This window comes from Artemia franciscana, chromosome 3 (assembly GCF_032884065.1).
Source record: "Artemia franciscana chromosome 3, ASM3288406v1, whole genome shotgun sequence".
Taxonomy (NCBI): Eukaryota; Metazoa; Arthropoda; class Branchiopoda; order Anostraca; family Artemiidae; genus Artemia; species Artemia franciscana.
The window spans coordinates 40,065,804-40,085,094 of NC_088865.1; the positions used below are offsets into that span (position 1 = coordinate 40,065,804).

The window sequence follows — 19,291 nt, forward strand, 5'->3', positions numbered from 1 at the left end:
TCTTATCAGAATAGTTTGAACTTCCTTAATTGTGCTTGTTGACCCATCTTTAGAATATCCCGTTAGAACATGACTTGGGCAAAGACTTAAATAGGGAGAGTGGAAAGTTCAAGAAGAAAACAGCTTTCCATAGAAGATTCTAACTTCAAAATTTCTTGAGAATACATTCTACGGTTCTTATTTTTAGAAAAACGAGTGATTAATTAGCGCTGAAAATCAATATCAGATAATTTGCTTTTGGTATTTTTCATATGGAGTATATTAATTTTTAAAATAGAAAATAGAAACGTAATAACTATTTAAAGTTGAAACTAAATATTTATCTCATATTCGAATTGTGGTTTATGCTCCCCCTACCTTTCACTACTCCCTCACTATACACCCTATGTTCTAACCCGTTCCTGGAAGAAAGAATTAAAAGAATGCAGGGTTATTCTGCTACTTTATCACCCGACATAATTGCATCGGTTTTTGCTATTTTGTGTTTTCAAGTCAAGGGCAAATTGTATTTTATTGGTACCAAGTGACCAAACTGGGACCAAGGCATGACAAATGGCTTTAGGGTGTGTAGCTTACAGGGTTGATACTTACTCTTAGTTTTTGTGAATTTAGTTCGAATTCTGGTGAATGTAGTTGCAATATGGTTCAAAATGTCAACAGGGGAGTTGTATGAAATTTATGATTTTTTTTTATGTGGTTGTGTCTGTAATTATGCACGATAGACATGTCCTAGCTCACCTACAGGTTGCCTATGATCAAATCTAATCTAAAGGACCCCGAGAAAACCAGGAAAATTTGACATAGAAATAATATTCTTGAAAGTCTACAGATTTTAACTTCTCTGTTTGTGGTCAGTTGCGAATACATGAGTTTGTGTTCTGCGGAGCAGAGGTCAAGTCAAGCGCAAATTGTATCCTATTGGGACCAAGTGACCGAACTGAGACCAAGGCATGACAAATGCCTTTAGAGTGTGTAGCTTTTGGCTCTTTTCAATTTTAAATTGCTTTTTACATTTGTTTTAATATATGTTTGACTTAAACCATTTCACTTCGTAGTGTATGCATTAGCACACCCCCTTCCAAGTTTCCGGAACTGACATTTCAACATATTTTTTCAAAAAGATTACCAATGTTCAGTTGAAAAAATTTACGTCGGCTTTCTTTGTATTTGAATGAAATAGAAAGAAAAGCAAAAGTTTTGACAAAAATTGTTCTTTTAAGATAGGTCAATTTTGAGATAGGCAAATTAAATTGAAAGTCACAAATATATTTATTTTAAGAATTTTTTTTCGTTCCTGTAATCCCAGTTCATGTTTTGACACATAAAAACCACACGGTTCAATATTTATACAGTTTTCATTAAAAAGCTAACGACACTCAACCACTCTAGGGGGTTTTAGAGGAGGGAGAGTAGCCTCAATATCATTTGTTATAGCTCTTATTTATAAACATTATTTAATCCTGTGATTTTTTTTGTCGATGGTATGACAATTATAACACACTGCTTGAAATATAAATTGTTTTCACAAGCGCAGATGGCACTCTGGCCTTTAGAGGACTTAGAGCAGCGTTATCTCTACTCTTATTTGTGGTAATTTCTGTCCGTTTTAAGTTTGACCGTTCTCTTTATTTTAGGATTCATCTATTCATCCATAGCATTATCTTTTATTTATATGTTTTACTATTTTTTTAATGAATAGGAGTTAACCATAAAAGATTTAAATGCCACTATGTATGGAGAATATATTAAACCAATTGTAAAGCTTGACAGACATTTTTTTTTATTATTGTCCTTCCACAACGGAAAAAACATTATCATTCCCCTCCCCTTCAAAAAAATTAAATTCTGCGTAACTGCCTGCCTTCAAACAGTTTTCATTCTTATAAACGTATAATTTGGTTTTAAAACTGCTTTTTATGACTGTCAGGTCTTAAATTAGCACTTCTATTACTAATAGCTCATTATACTCTGGTACACATTAGTAGCTCATATTATTGACCACTTGGTATATGAATAGTAATATTAATAGTATGACTGTTTAATCATATGTATGACTATATTATATATGACTATAATAGTATGACTATATTAATCATATGACTATATGAATAGTCATATTAGTGACCACTTGGAAAGAGTATCATATAGGGAATTGAAAGGTTCTACTCTTTTGTTATTACAGCGTTTCCTTCACAGGAGGACTCGAGTGCAAAATGTAGTTCAGAGGAAATTTTTAATGATGAAGTAAAATCAAGAGGGGTTAAAACGGTCTAACAATCTCATTTTTATTGCTCATAAGGAAAGATTTTGCGAGATATGGGAACCTAACGGGGAAGGGGGTAAATGGTGAAGTTCTGAATAAAGTGGGTGTAGAAAGGGCGCGTGAAGTGTTATTTGCCTTTGGCGTTTTGTCACGTTGATTTTGAATTAAAGTCGAATAGTTGTGGGCATCAAGCCATGGCTGATTGTAGAAAAAAACAAGACAGATAGTCTGATTGAGTGAGAGGCAGATCTGGCATTAATCCTTTTATTCTTATTGCTCATAAGGAAAGATTTGCAAGATATGGGAACCTAATGGGAAGGGGGTAAATGGTGAAGCTCTGAGCAAAGGGAGGTAGAAGGGGCGCCTGAAGTGGTGTTTGCCTCAGGTGTTTGGTTACGAGTTTTTAGCAATAATAGTTAGTGGTAATGATAGGCATTGCCTATAGTACAAAATTATATTGATACCTTTTTTCCCGTAATATTGAGCTCCTGAAGATCTACAAAATAGCCATCTTAAATTGTTTTCACTTTTGGTAGAGTTGCTTTTTTGCCTATTCATATGTTATAAAAAAGGTCTAGCTACAATTGATGAATATTTCTGTCCGTCCAAGCCTCCCGTGTTGTTTCCTAATCCTCACGGATCACATGGAATCTTGAACAAGCTTATTTTTTCCCAAGAACCTCCTTTCTCTTTCTTTTTCCCTCCATGAGATTGAATAAAAAAATTATGTTTCTAAGGGAATCAAGGAAGAATATTGAGACCTGAAATGAGCATGAACATACATAAGAATTAAACTTGCAAGAAATAAACTTTAATTAAAAGTTAAATTAAAAGAAGTAAACATGGGAAGTAAGGTGAAATAAAGTAACATGAAGTAAAAGAAGTAAACTAAGAAGTAAAAAATAAAGAAAAACTTGAATTAAAAGTGAAAGTAAAGAAGTAAACTGGTGAATTAAAGTAACGTGAAGTAAAAGAAATAGACTAAGAAGTAAAATATAAGAAATAAATTCAAATGAGGTTCAGCTTTGTGAAATGATTTATATAAATAACTATTTATAAAAAACTGTTTGTAAAAAAATAGTTTATAGAGAATAATTGCTAATTTTTTATGGAAAAAAAAACATTTTGCATGGAAGCAATAAATCTATAGGGACAAGTGCGGTGCTTTGCGGTATTTTGACCACATAAACGGGGAAGCTATGAAAGTAGCGTTTTGACAATTTTAAATCTAATGGTTGTCTCCAAATGCTTTACTCGATTGTATTTTGGCCTTTTTCGGACCAAAGTTGTTGTTGTTACGCCGCAGAATGTCACTTTGTTGTGGCAGGATCTCTTTTGTCACTGAGAAAGAGCGCTTAAAACTTTGATTTTCGGTTAAGACTAGACTAAGACTAGACTATTAAACTACTAATTACAAAAACCATACATACACACAACCGCCTGGGGAAGGCTCAAACAGCGTAAAAAGGGCAGCATAAAAAAGGCAGCTAAAATGAGTCCTTTCACGATATTCTACGACCTTTGGCTTGATATGGTACCTCCTGGTGAAAATGAAAAAAAAAAGCAAAACAAGGACAATAAACAGACAAACAAATCCACACGCATCCAAATACTAACTTTCTCGAAAGCAAAGCAAAATTCTGAGTTTTCACATATATGAACTTTTTGCCTCCGGGGTAGAATGTCGACATATCCTCCACGATAGTTGGGTATGCTGAAAACGTAGGGGGAATTTTCACTGAGATTGCATGCCTTTAAGTATATCTGTCTCCCTTCTTCTTTAGCTATGAAAATTTTCTGAGGCTCATAACTTTCGATCAGTAACTCTTTCCATGAATTGTGCATTCCTGGGATTGCCATAAGAATTCCATCTTTTGTAATGTATATAGCCTATTGTTACCAAAATTCTTTCTTTGAGATTATCAGTTACTATTAACAAGGGTCGTTCTTTACTTACAGTTAGTCACCATGATCGTTTTGATTACATCCATTGGTTACATAAGTAACCAATTTGCTTTACTGGTTACATAAGTTAGCGATTAGTCAGAAATTGAAAGCTGATTTTATAGCTTTTTTCAGTGTCGAAAGAAATATGATTTTCGAAACTGATTAATACAATATAATAAAGTAATGTTGACATTCAAGTTGCCTAGGGGAAAAAACTCAAACTAAGAGAAGACGACATCATTGCTTATGCGCGTATAAGTCAGCTATTAGATAGCAATTGCCTTTTTGCATGCTGAGAATACCTAATGATAAAATTGCTTATCTAGAAAAGCCGCTGCATAACTCTCATGGAATCATAAAGTAGTCCTCCAAACAGTTCGTGATAATGAACTGTAAGTTAGGAGCAATCCGTACCAACAGTAGCCGAAACTCTAATAAAGGAACTTCGATTAAAATATATCCATCAAACAAATCTGCTTTCTCGTAAGAGTTTTTAACTGCTAACAAACAAAGGTTTTGGTGCCACAGATCTTAGTCCCAATTTTATGTGTATTTATTGAGCTGAATTCAAATATGACATTGGCCATGAGTTAAACTGTTTAAGATCTGTGAAATTAATAAAATGCCAAAGGTTGTCCTTGTCAGCCAAGCATCTAGGGTCAAACGAAAAGTAGGCCGTCTCCATGGAGGTTCCGTGAGCTCCTTCACATGGAGGAGGAGAGTGCGTAGTTGTGTTGGCCTCAGGCGGCTTGGTGCTGCAATGAGTTAGATATATAGAGTGCTAGATGCATAGAGCTAGATAGATATATAGAGTGATTGAACAGTAAATTTAATTGTGGATGATAGTGTTAGATTTAAAAATTCTAGATGGTGTAGAAAAACTAATTTCGTGTTTGGATTCAGTATCCCCCCCCAAAAAAAAAAAATCAGCTTAAAAACCTTCGTACCCCCCCCCCCTATTTTTCCTGTTGGCCTATCGAATTTTACCACCAATATATACCCAAAGAAGGTGACTCTACCAACAGTAGCTGAAACTTAAAAAAAGGTATTCTGACAAAACAACCCAAAGGTAGAAATCTACAAGTTTGAGGGGACAAATCTGAAGCTGATTTACCAGTATAGACGTCCAAAATACAGAAAAACATAAGGTACCTATTTTAAGCATTGTTAAGTTTAAATGTCAAACCTTTTTGAAATTAAGTTCATGCAAGGGTTTTAGGTCCTTTAAATTGAAGTGCTTAAATTAAGGTCCTTGGGCGTGTACCACCGAGTGTCTGGGGGCACAAGGGTCCCAGTGGGTGGGGTCGGTGGCCTTTTCATCGTTTTATCACTTAAACAGGTTATCAGATCCGTGAAAATATTATTGATTGAGCCCACACTCTACGTTCTACCATCATATGTAGTATATGACGAGGCCACAAGAATATGGGGGACATGTTGCTCTTTACTAAGCCTAAACTATTGCTTAGACTGTCACTACAAGTTCCCTGTTAAAGACTATCAAAGCTATGATAGACCTGGATTCTGTAGAAACTTATTCACCACTGACTACATTAACTTTGTTATGTTTTGACCCCCCACAAACTGGCTTAAGCCTATTGCGACTGTTTTGCAGAGACTCTGCTTGCATTCTTGCTGCAGACTTGGATGATGATCAACACAAACTGATCTCTCTGGCTACTTCACTCTCAAATGAGAGAAGAAAGTCAGGGGGACTGTACACTTTCTTGGAGGGTGGATCAAGATATGTTGAACACTGACTTGGGGGACTTCTAATCCTTTTAATGTATTTTCTTCAGAAATCTCTTTCGAAATTCATCAGCAGTTTTCAGCTCTCGCTACAATCTTCAGGAACTAGATGATGTCTCAATTTTTTTTATAAGGTAGGACTTTTCAGATGAAAGGATACCTCGATGAGAAAACCAGGTTATAGCCTTCAAAAACAGTGAAAGAACAGTGTCAAATTTGAAATAACAACCCGCTTACTATCAGTGAGTAGGGTTCAAGTTTACCAAGGAACGCAGACGTACTTGTTAGTCACTTTCGAGGTCTCAAGTTGCATATTAAACAAAAAAAAACAAGTTTTTTAACTGCAAGTAAGGAGCGACATTAAAACTTAAAACAAACAGAAATTATTCCGTATATGAAAGGGGTTGTCCCCTTCTCAACACCTCGCTCTTTTACGCTAAAGTTTTTATTGTTTTAAAAAGTAGAACTGTGACAAAGAGTCAAACTTTATCTTAAAGAGCAAGGCCTTGAGGAGGGGACAACCCTGGGGGAAACTTATATATTTAAAACCAGCACTAAAATGCGATTCTTTTGATGTACCTATTGGTATCAAAATTCCGTTTTTTTCGAGTTTCGGTTACTATTGAGCCGGGTCGCTCCTTGCTACAGTTCGTTACCGCGAACTTTTTGACAACATTATACGAAGTAAATTCTGATTTAGTGGTCACATCAAGTTTTAGTTTTGTTGTACAAACAATACAGGTTCTGAGCTAGTGTATTTCTCTAGTTAAAGTTATCAACGTGACCTTGAAACATCTTGTTCATCGTTTGATTTCCAGAAGTGTCTGAAGTTTGTTAACGTTGAGAAATGACAATGATGAGTTTTGAAATAGAAAATGCCGAAGGATATTTTTTTTTTCACGAAAAGAGGCTGTGTCTTAGGTAATAAAAAGAATGTTAACGTTTGTTTCAAAAACATAATTTACATTTTGGAGTGAAAATACTAGCTTAATTTAACGTATCAATATCATCTATCAATATCAGCAGCTTTGTCTTTACTCCTGAAAAAAAAAACCTATATTCATAATTTTCTGAAAATAGTTAAAATCCTTTTGCATAATTAATAGTTTCTATCATAATCAAATACAAAGTACGATCAAAGTCTGTAAAAAGTAGAAACGAAATAAAAAAGGAGACAAATACAGAGCTGAAAAATGCTGAAATAAAGCAAATTTTATGCAAACAGAGAAATCAAAGTACCAGATTGTGCATTCCTTCTAAATACACATCCTGTATATATTTCATGTATATTTGAGCTTAATTGAATATATTTCAGCTTACTTGGGGATTCTTTAGTATTACAGCGACGAAGACCACATTGCCTTATAACAAGCAAACTCAACTTGAAAACAATAGCCAAATTTTCTCAAGACAGTGGAATTCAATTCAGTGAATATTTCGGCCCTATGTCTAAGGGCCAAGGGCAAGGGATATTTCAGATCAGCTGACATTATTTTATTTTATTTATCAATCCTGGCTGAACTTCGTTGAAGTAAGGATACTAGGGCTGTTTTAATGGTTTTTTTTTATACATGCTTAGTTTTAAAGTTCGCATTTTAATTTAAGCTTTTACATATATATATATATATATATATATATATATATATATATATATATATATATATATATATATACATATATATATATATATATATATATATATATATATATATATATATATATATATATATATATATATATATATATATATATATATATATATATATTTGGTATTGTGCTAAAGACGGCTCTTGAACATAGGAGCGAAACATTCATTGAATTGAATTCCACTGTCTTCAGATAATTAGTTTTTACATTGTGCTTAGTTGCTTTGGTATTACCAAAGAGTTGCTTATGGATTTTTTTTTTTTTTTTTTTTTTTTTTTTTTTTTTTTTTTTTTTTTTTTTTACTAAGTAGATTTTATGAATTGAGCACGAGTTCAACTCCTGCCGGAGCTCAGCAAGCGTTGGATAATTTCGATTTTTTTTTTCTAGACAACGGTACTGTCTGTAACATATGTTTTTGGCCGCTAAATGTTTAAAAAAGTGGAAAATAGCCCACAATTTCCAAATGTGGTTTTCAATGTTTGATATGTACGTTTCAGTATTGACATTTGATGTTTCTCACAATGCATTGATGTGGATACTATATATGGTATAGTGTTGATTTGGAATTCTTGGTAGCACCATAATGTCACTTACGAGTTTTTGCTGTTTGTTTGGAATAATTGAATTTTTCTTTCTTCAAAAGTTTTGGTTTAACGGTAGGCCTATAGCTATGTTTCTGTTGAAATATCATAGATTTTATCAATATTTTTTTTTCTCCTTTGTGGATCAATCGCTAAAAACGAAAGAATAAGGAATTCTCTGTCCCAGAGGGAAATTGGCATCAAAGAGACAGTCCTCGCTTTTAGAAAAGAAAGAAAATAATCATGATGCCATTAGATTATCTGATATCAGCTACTGAAATTTACCTATCAAAGATAGAAAAAAAGATAAGGCAATATATTAACATACATATTTTCTGTTTATACAAAATTATAAATTATTGAATGATTTTAGAGCAAATGAAGGAAATTTTCTCCAAGAAAAACTCAAATATACATTTTTTTCTTCGTGACTGGAGAAAATGTTCATGTAGAAGATTTAATTAAAAGGAAACAAGAAGCTTGGATTCTGTCATAGTTCAAGCAGAGAGTCGAAGCTATATAGAAGTGGTAACTAAATAAAAAAAAAACTGCCTACGCTCTTTGTTCTTGCTATATGATTGCCCTTTGATACGACTTCTATTCTTTCAAGAAAATTTTATTGTTATATAAGACAAATTTTGAACTTTGCAATTTTAAAATGCAGAAAAATAACAGAACTGCTTCGTGGAATTCTTAATTGTTTTATCGAAAAGGTTATACAGCCTTATTTGCTATGTTAAAGTAGACAACCGCAATAAGCAAATTAGTTAGGTTTCAATAATAACTATCTATGCTTTTTTTTCTGGTCGTCTGATTGTTCTTGTTACTTTTTTTCAAAAGATTTTGTTTTTGCCTTTCATTTTTTAAGACATGTCTTTCCCGGAAATTTTATTGTTGTTGTTCAATGTTTTTAGGAGAGTTTTAGGACTTAGCAATTTTCAAATGCAGGAAAATAATAAACCTTTTCCCCAGAAATATTAGCTGTTTTATAGAAAATGTTATGTAGCCTTGTATTCAGTGGTACCAATTGGAGGGAGCTGCCGGCCCCTAGGTTTTGAAAACACCTATTATATTCCCGTTGAAGGAATAGAAAAAAAAATGCAAAATTTCCTCCTCTTAATTTTGAAACATACGTTCAACCCCCTCCTTCTCGCCTATATTTTCATGAATTTGGACTCCTGTTTATTTGAAATGTTGAAATAAATAATATTAGTAATTAAGAAAGTTAGGTGTCAGTAATAACTGCCAATGGTCAATTTAAACACTGCCCGGTAATTCGGGAATTAAACTTGGTTTAATTCTTTTGGATTTTACTCTGTTTTTTCTTGTTATTAGATTAAGTCTCTTAAAAGGAATATTTACCTAATCAACTGTTTACCAACGTCAGATGATAATTTATGAATTCAAATTACCTTTTAAATTATCCTAGCATTTTCTTTGATAATTTATGTTTCTATAAAGGTAGATATTTACTTGATAAACGACTTTTAAATGCCAATTGATAGTTTCTGAATCCAAGCTAATTTAAACTTTATAATACCTTTTAGCTTGTACTGCAGAACGATGTTTTCGTGTTGACGTTGCCCAAGAACATCTACATTACATAGGTGACATCACTTCGGACGATATTGTCATTCTAGAAGACAAGCAAGAGTATAGACGAGACAGTGAAGACTTAGATTCTGTTGATAATATTTTGTCATCTGACAGTATAGACAGTAATGTTTCAACCGTTCCACTCGATGTTCCAATGTAAGTTATATACTACTACTACTACTACTAATAACTCACTGCAGCACCAAGCCGCCTGAGGCCAACACAGCTACGCACGCTCCTCCTCCAACCTAATCTATTTAAAGCCTCCCTCTTTACACCCTCCCAGGAAGTTCCCATTTCCTTTAAATCCTTATTTATGACATCCTCCCAACCCAGACAAGGACGACCTGCTTTCCGTGTAGCCCCAGACGGTTGGCCAAAAAGGACAATCTTCGGTAATCTGTCATCCTTCATCCGTAGAACGTGGCCTAGCCATCTCAACCTTTCTTTCATTATAGCCCCAGAAAGCGGGATTGAACCACACTTTTCGTACAACCTACTGTTTGAAATACGGTCAGTCAGCCGGGTACCCAGAACAATCCGTAGGCAATTTCTCTGGAAAACATCTAGTAAATTTTCATCTGCTTTTCGGAGTGTCCATGCTTCAGAGCCATATTTGACCACTGTCATCACTGTAGCTTCCAATATTCTAATCTTGGTTTGTAGGCTTATCTTTCTATTCTTCCAATTTTTTTTTAACTGTGAAAAAACACCCTGAGCTTTAGCTATTCTACTTTTAACATCTTCACTGCTCCCACCATCTTTACTAATAATACTACCAAGGTAACTGAAGCTCCCAACCTGATCAATCTTTTCGTTACCTAAGGTCACCTGTTCATCTTCACTTATTCCTAACCTTAGTGACTTAGTCTTCTTAACATTAATTTTCAAGCCTATTTTAGCACCCTGAACTCGTAAAACCTCTAAGAATTCATTCATTTTGCTCACACTTTCATCTAATATGCTTAAATCATCAGCATAATATAAGTCCAGGAGCGTTCTTCCTCCCCATTTGATTCCATGGTCTCCAATTGCCTTTCCTGTGCTCCTTAAGACGAAGTCCATCAAAATGATCCATATAAAGGGGGATAGAACACAACCCTGCTTAACTCCTGATTAACTCCTGATTAAGATATATAATGTAAGTTATATACCCCTATTATTATTGTCATATTGTCATTATAGAAGATAAATAGGAGTATAACCAGTGCCATTGTCTTACTGTCATTCTAAAAGACAAGCAAGTTTATAGACGACACAGTGAAAACTTAGACTCTGTCGATAATATTATGTCATCTGATAGTATAGACAGTATACATTTAGATAATATAGTAACAGCAACAGATAGGTAGTAGCAGATAGTAACAGATACTAACAGATACAACAGATAGTAACAGATACAGATACTGTAACAGATAGTAACAGATAGATAATATTGACAGTAATGTTTCAACAGTTCTACTTGATGCTCCAATGTAAGTTGTGTACCCTTCCCCTTTTTTGGAATTCTCACTATATAATACTATTTCCACTACTGGTGATAACTTGTACATGGGTATTTCTAATCGTTTTAAGTTTCATTGGCACCCACTACTTTCATGTAAAAATACCTTGTTTTTTTTTAATTCAAATTATGTTCTTTTCGGCATCATATTCAGAACTATCCCACGTATGAAAGGGTTGCTGACTCCTTTCTACTCACTCCTCACAATAAAGCTCTACAAAAAATATTTTCATAACAATATGCAATTGGCATTTTCCCCAGTAAGAGCAGTCTTCACCAATATCCATTGGTACATCATATTCCACACCAATACCCAGAGGTAAAGTGTCTTCACCAATACCCATTTGCATACTTGATCAAAATACATTACTCCAAATGAAGGAAGACCAAAGAATAAGTTTTCCTTGTTTATCTTTTGCACCTCTCTCAGGAAGTTTGGAAACAAGAAAATGAAAACTCATTTTTTGATTCTTTAATTATCTGTCGTCCCCAAAAGGCATCAAACTCGCCACCCCCTAATAGCGGTTTTGCAACTATGAAATACTCTTTATAGTTATTAATTTTAGTATTTAACGGTTAATTGTTATATTGCTGCTATAATGCATATACATATTGCTGTATACACTTACTACTTAATATATATATATATATATATATATATATATATATATATATATATATATATATATATATATATACATACTAGCTGTTGGGGTGGCGCTTCGCGCCACCCAAACACCTAGTTGGTGGGGGCGCCTCGCGCCCCCCTCCAACCCCCCCCCCCCGCGCGCGTAAGTCGTTACGCGCCATATTAGTTACGCGCCATTGTAGTTGTGTCCCTATGTCCCACCTGTGAATATAGATATATATATATATATATATATATATATATATATATATATATATATATATATATATATATATATACAACTATGAAATACTCTTTATAGTTATTAATTTTAGTATTTAACGGTTAATTGTTATATTGCTGCTATAATGCATATACATATTGCTGTATACACTTACTACTTAATATATATATATATATATATATATATATATATATATATATATATATATATATATATATATATATATATATATATACTAGCTGTTGTATAGCCCCCCCCCCCCCCCCGCGCGTAAGTCGTTGCGCGCCATATTAGTTACGCGCCATTGTAGTTGTGTCCCTATGTCCCACCTGTGAATATAGATATATATATATATATATATATATATATATATATATATATATATATATATATATATATATATATATATATATATATATATATATATATATATATATATATATATATATATATATATATATATATATATATATATATATATATATATATATATATATATATATGTTTTTAACTACGTAAAACTTGCGAATATACAACATTCTTTGCTGTCCCATTGTCTGTGCATATAAATAGATTGTCAGGTTTACCGACTCTTGAACATGCAACATATAATGGTCCATGGGAAAACAATCCGTATTCAGATCTATACCTCATGATTCTAATGATTGCCCTTGAGCTTTGTTGATGGTGATTGCTAATCGACCATTCCCTGTGTCGCCGTCGTCATTTATATATTCCCCCTGTGCCCCCCGGCGTCCCCTTTGTAGTTGTGTCCCTGTGTCCCGGTCGACATTTATATTCCCTGTGTCCCGGTCGTCATTTGTGTCCCGGTGTCCCAGTCTGTGATTTCTCTTTGAGTGTCCCGGACGTAATTTATATTCCTTGTGTCCCGGTGTCCCGGTCGTCATTTATATCCCCCTGTCCCCCCCGGCGTCCCCGTTGTAGTTGTGTCCCTGTGCCCCGGTCGTCATTCATATTCCCTGTGTCCCGGTCGTCATTTGTATCCCGGTGTCCCGGTCTGTATATACATTCGTTTTTTTAGTTTTGTTTTTCTCCTTTATTTTTCATTTTTTTTCCTTTTTTATTTTTTTTCTTTTTTAGTTTTTTTAGTTTTTTAGCTTTTTTAGTTTTTTTTATTAGTTTTTAGTTTTTTTTCTTTTTAGTTTTTTTGTAGTTTTTACCTTTTTTATTTTTTTTTTTTTTTTTTTTTTACTTATGTCCTGGTCGTCATTTATACTCCCTGTGTCCCGGTCGTCATTTGTGTCCCGGTGCTTTGTTGATGGTGATTGCTAATCGAACATTCCTTTTGTCCCGGTCGCTTTCTCTTTGAGTGTCGTCATTTATATTCCCTATGTGCCGGTGTCCCGGTCGTCATTTGTGTCCCGATGTCCCGGTCTGTAATTTCGTCAGTTGAAAACATGACGTCAGTCAACACACAAACACGACGTCACCCGACAGACAGACCCACACATCCACAGACAACTTATTTTTATATATATAAGATATATATATACCAGGCAGGCGTCAGGCGTGCAGGCGTGCCGAGAATATGGGTTCTCATTCTTGCTTCTCTTCTAACCGCGGACAGTTTCAGACAATTTGCTGTCTTTTCATACTGTACTCTTTTCAAAGATATATGATTGTTAAAGCAAATCCGATTTTTAACAACGATATCTACTCAGATTCAAACTTTTGGTTTCTTATTTAAAGTTTAAATTTTTGTAATCCCTTGTTAAAATATATACAAATATTTTTTCAACTACCAGCCGCAGGGCCTGGCACTCGGCACGCGACAGGTTTCTATATATGGATTCATATTGTCGCTTGTCTTCTAACCGCAGACAATTTGCTGTCTTTTCATACTGCGATCCGTAACCCGGCACTCGGCACGCGGCAGGCTTCTACCTATGGATTCTCATTGTCACTTGTCTTCTAATTGCACACAATTTGAGATAATGTACTATTTTTTTTCAATGCCTTTTCAAATATATTTGACTATTAAAGCGCGTCCGATTTCTAACAACGATATCTACTAAGCTTAAAACTGTTGGTGTCCCTTGTTAAAATACATACAAATATTTTTGCAGTTACTAGACGCCGGGCCCTGACACTCGGTACGTGGTAGGCTTCTATGTATGAATCTTCATGGTCGCTTGTCTTTTAACGGCAGACAATTTGCTGTATTTTCATGCTGCCGTCTTTTCAAGACTGCAGGGTTCAGGTACACGCTTGTTTCATTTTTAATTTTGATCCCTGCCACTACCAAAAGCTTCATAACTGCATATGGATGTCTTTCTTATTAAAATTGAATTCCTGATTTTTTCCTAGGTCGTGTTAGTTTCTACTTAACCATCTCAACCAATCTGATTTCATATTAATTATTTCTAGTACTCCAAATTTCAAACCTGATCTCGCATTTTGAACTCTGTGAACCTCCATAAACTCATTCATTTTGCAAACATTTTATCTAGGACACTCAAACCATCTGTTTAGTCCAAGCCTAAGAGAGTTTCACCTTTCCATTCAATATTGTACTTTCCCAAAGTCTTTCATGTGTTCCTTAGGATATACCTCATTAAAATAATCCTTACCAAAGGGGATAAGACACAACCAGGCTTAACTCTTGATTGAACTTCGAAACAGCTTCGAAATCGCTTCCTGCATTAACCGCGGCTCAACTGTGCTCCTAAATAGCAGTCCTCCCAAGTGCTTATCATCTGTTTAGTGCATATCATCTGTAAGGTTTTGCTTACTAATTTATGAAATACAGAAAGTAAGGAGTAGGTGCAAGGCTGTAAGTGACTTCCTGGCTGTATACGTAATTAGATGTGCTAAGCGGTTAACTTACATAACGTTAATTGTACCCTTTGACACTTTAACAAATCCATCCGCACTAGGCTAAGGTAAAAATCTGCAAAGTATCATAATCATTACAAAATCATCACAATCATCATAAGCAGACTATTCAAAACTTGAAATACGGAATGGAGCTAGAGTTTCAAGCTATGAACAAGCATGAAAATCTTTGTAGAAAAAGTTCAGTAATTTATTTTAGAACTTATTAATCGCCCATCCAGAAATTCCGTTTTATTGCTGCTATTGACTTTTCCATAATGTAATATAAACTGACGTAACGCACAATTTTAGGTAAGGCTTAAATCTACTTGGCACCGTTTATATTACGGACAAAATTTGCTCCGTTAGATTACAGAAAATAGCGTTAAGTCTTAATCTGTGCTAGATTGAAAGGTTCTAGGGCAGGGTTGTCACAAGGTGAAAAATTACTAGTTTCTAGTGAATTTTGGTTGATTTAGTGCTTTTCTTCAATAGTCTAGCGATTTATGTGTTGATTTGGTGAATTGCTTAGCCAATATAAAAAAAAAACACTAAAAATAGTCATAAATCACTAGGGGTAGCAACTCTGCACTACTATTTGAAAATAACCACTAAACACTTCTACGGAACTTGAATGACTTTTTTTTTGTTAAATTTAATGCAGATTTGTGAGTTCAAGAATATAAAGAGGAAGTTCAAGTATTTAAAAACTCAATGTCCTAATTTGAAAAGCTTTTTTTCGTTTTAAGTCTTGTAGCGGATTTATGAGTAGGGGGAAATCAGAAGACATTGCTAAGATTTAAAAAAAAATTAGTTTCAATTTGAAATGAAGTTTCTTATTTTTGTTCGTACATTTTTTGTCTGAACTATCTTTGAGAAATTTTCTTTAAGAAATGCCTGTTATGCCCCTTTTCTTTATTTCTTTATTAAATATTGTCTTTTAATAGACGTTCTCATGTATGCAGATTCACTATTCCTATGAATCTAGATTAAAACTAATTATTGGCTGGCAAGAAATTAGGTACTCAAACGTCAAGATCTTGAAAAATGTAAGATTATTGAAATTTCACATATTTTATTTCTTCTTCACTTATTTGTACAATTGTTGATCTTTAGACTTCAAAACATATTCTCAGGGAGCTGGAGTGCTGACTATATCTCCAAAATGCACCGAAAAGTTTTCCTCTCTGAGAAATGTAGTGTATGACATTTTGCTTCCGGTTCTCTGATTTTCTATAGTGATTTTCTCAGATTGTGCCTGTCATAGAATATCACTTGAAAAATCAGGGAATTGGACCATGAGCCATTGAAGTGATCATGAGATATGTTTTGGAAAATATACAGACTCGTCAATCTGAAAATGAACGTCATTTAAAATATGTTATTTTAATGAAAGTATATAATTTCGATACTATGTGGATGATGTTCTACTGAAATATAGACACTAACACTAACCCTTAGACAACTAAGGGTTAGGATAGGGGAAATCTCCCCCCCTCCAGGGTTGGTCCAATTTGCTTTTTCCTCTGAAAGTTAAAATATTTGTATGTGTGTGTATTAGCCTATTTTGCGGAAATACTCCATAATCCTTTCCTGCGGAAACAACCTTCAGATATCTTCCGCTCCAACCGTACCGTGATTTCGTCAAAATGTTGTGTGGGGGAGGGAGCAACTTTGGAGCTGATTTTTCAAGTCAAGTGAAAAAGACGTTGAAAAATGAACCACATAGTACCATAAAGGCAAAAGTATACTAAAGATTATGTAGGCCTATCTTAGTTTTGACAAGAGTTCTGAAGACGCTAAATTTCATCTGGAGGAGGAGTTTCACCCCTGCTCTTTAGCAGACTACGCCCCTGCACTCCAAGTATGGGATCCGTATACACCTATGTTTTGAAACATTTACTCTAATAAAATGCTCAGATACCCCTCCCCCTGTAAGGGTAGGACATCTTTACATTTATGCCTTTAGACTTTTATCTGTGTTAATAATTATCTGCCTCACTTGCCGCAGCGTTATAGCCGACGACTTAGTGTTTGTTGATGAAAATCCTGAAGCATTGTTTGAGATTTCTGCAAAGCCACCAGTCAAAGAGCATGCACCGGAGGTGACTGAGGTGAAGAAAGTCGATGTCGAGGTTGCTAAACCTAGAGTTCATGTTGAAGCATTGAAAGCAACGATTCGACGATTCGAGTTCGTACACTTCTGTCCAAGCTATCTTTGTTTTTACTTTTGTTTGCATGCTGACCATTCTTGTAGAGGCTTTTTTTTAAGTAACTGAAGTAGCCATCCAAAGGCAAAAGTATGTATCCATCACATTTAGTTACTTTGAATGTTAATAATGTTATTGGGTTAACAAAAAATTGTGAAAATTAAAGGGTATCCTAATCCAGCTATTGACAAAAATCTTTCTTTTAAACCAGGCACGTGTGCCGGATTTATGGGGGGGGAATCAATTTCCTCAAAACTGGAAAACAAATTTTGAACTGCAAGTGAAACGGGGAAAATACTGGAGAAGCTTTTAAAAACTAAGCGATTTTGTGTGAACTGATCCCCCTTCCTCTACTAAAACACCCATGAGATAAATTTTATTGGTCATCTAATGGTAGAAATGTTTAGAAGGGCAGCGTTCCTTCTACGATAATTGATGGTAATTATTCGAAACTTAAGACTTTATTTTGATCTTATACAATATCACGGGAAAAGTCGCTGTCCATTTCAACCATAAACCTAAATGAAATTAAAAACCGCCATATATATATATATATATATATATATATATATATATATATATATATATATATATATATATATATATATATATATATATATATATATATATATATATATAAGGTAAAGGATACGGCATTAGACTTTACAGTCCGTACTGGCGGTGCTGATCTCCGTTTCTTGGCCCTTCAGCCAGGAAGTGCAATGGGGGGTTGGGGGCCAGCCATCCTGTGCTTTCGCACATCCTTCTTGTTTATCTTCCCCAGATTTCTCCAGGTACCCATTTAGAGCTGGGTCGACTCTGGCTAAGCTTACAGAGTCACGCCACTGACCCCCGTCCCAAACCGAAGAATTGGGTACACCGGTATTCGAACCCGTGTCCTCTCAGATAAGGGATCCCGAATCCAGCGCACCAACCCATATATATATATATATATATATATATATATATATATATATATATATATATATATATATATATATATATATATATATATATATATATGGCGGTTTTTAATTTCGTTTAGGTTTATGGTTGAAATGGACAGCGACTTTTCCCGGGATATTGCATAAGATCAAAATAAAGTTTTCTAATGTTATAAATTTATATATTACAAGCTAGAAAATTCTAATCACTGCTAGTTCAAACATATTCTTAGGCCATGTGTTGAGTTGAGTAAAACATGGTTTGATTTAAATGTGGCTGAGTTACATGGAGGATTAGTTAAATGGGATTGAATTAAAGGGAGTTGAGTGGCATTGGGGTTGAGTCAAATAGGGGTTGAGTTATATGGAGTTGTCTTGAACAGAGGTTGAATTAATAGGGTTGAATTAAGTGAGAGTTGAGTTGCATTCGGGATGAGTTAAATGGGACGTATTAATGGGGATTGAATAGCATGGAGGTTGAGTTGAATGGGGGTTTGTTTATACAGAGGTTGAGTTGCACGGGGGTTCAGTTGAACCAGGGCTCAGCTAAATGGATTTATTTGGACAGGGTTTGGTTAATAAACTGGGGTTTAATTACACGCACACCCTTGTCCAAGCATCCTAGCGGATGTGCACGTTCACCCCTAAACTACTGATTGCAGAATATCTTGGCAGAAATCCAACCATAAAATATTAGAAATATTGATCTGTAATTTCTCAGAATATTTTCAGAATAATTGAAGCATGAGTTTACCAGTTAATATCTCTGGACGGCTAATTAGAAAAGGTAGACTCAAAAAATTTATTATTATGACTCGAATCAAGGTTGCTTTTCTCCTTTATAAGCAAAGAACTTAACTTTTTTACTATTTTCGACAAAGGAAAACTTGATAGAGAATATAAGGCTTTTCCCTTCTCTTAGACAATAGGGAATGGGATGGAAAACAGATAGTTCTGTAAGACCTATTTAACATTTCCTTTGTTAGAGAAACTTTCTTCACAAAGATTCTGTGTTTGGTTTTAAGCTTTAGGGCTGTCAATATGCAGTTATTTTTAAATAATCCGCGACTAATGTAGTCACTGTCCTCACTGGAATTTTGGGAGCCAAATTTAGGGATAAGTCAGACTGTCAAGAAAGTTGTA

At 34.5% G+C, this 19,291-nt stretch overlaps 1 protein-coding gene across 6 annotated transcripts in view; it reads left to right on the forward strand.

The window, feature by feature from the left end:
- LOC136025260 (eye-specific diacylglycerol kinase-like) overlaps positions 1-19,291 on the forward strand; it is a 266,512-nt gene that overhangs the window by 215,063 nt on the left and 32,158 nt on the right. For 3 of the 6 annotated variants that reach the window (XM_065701114.1, XM_065701112.1, XM_065701109.1), the window contains exons 15-16: positions 9,735-9,939; positions 17,006-17,185. In XM_065701114.1, coding sequence (XP_065557186.1) covers positions 9,735-9,939; positions 17,006-17,185 — 385 coding nt within the window. The remainder of the gene's footprint in view (positions 1-9,734; positions 9,940-17,005; positions 17,186-19,291) is intronic. The other 3 variants (XM_065701110.1, XM_065701113.1, XM_065701111.1) reach the window with 1 other exon arrangement.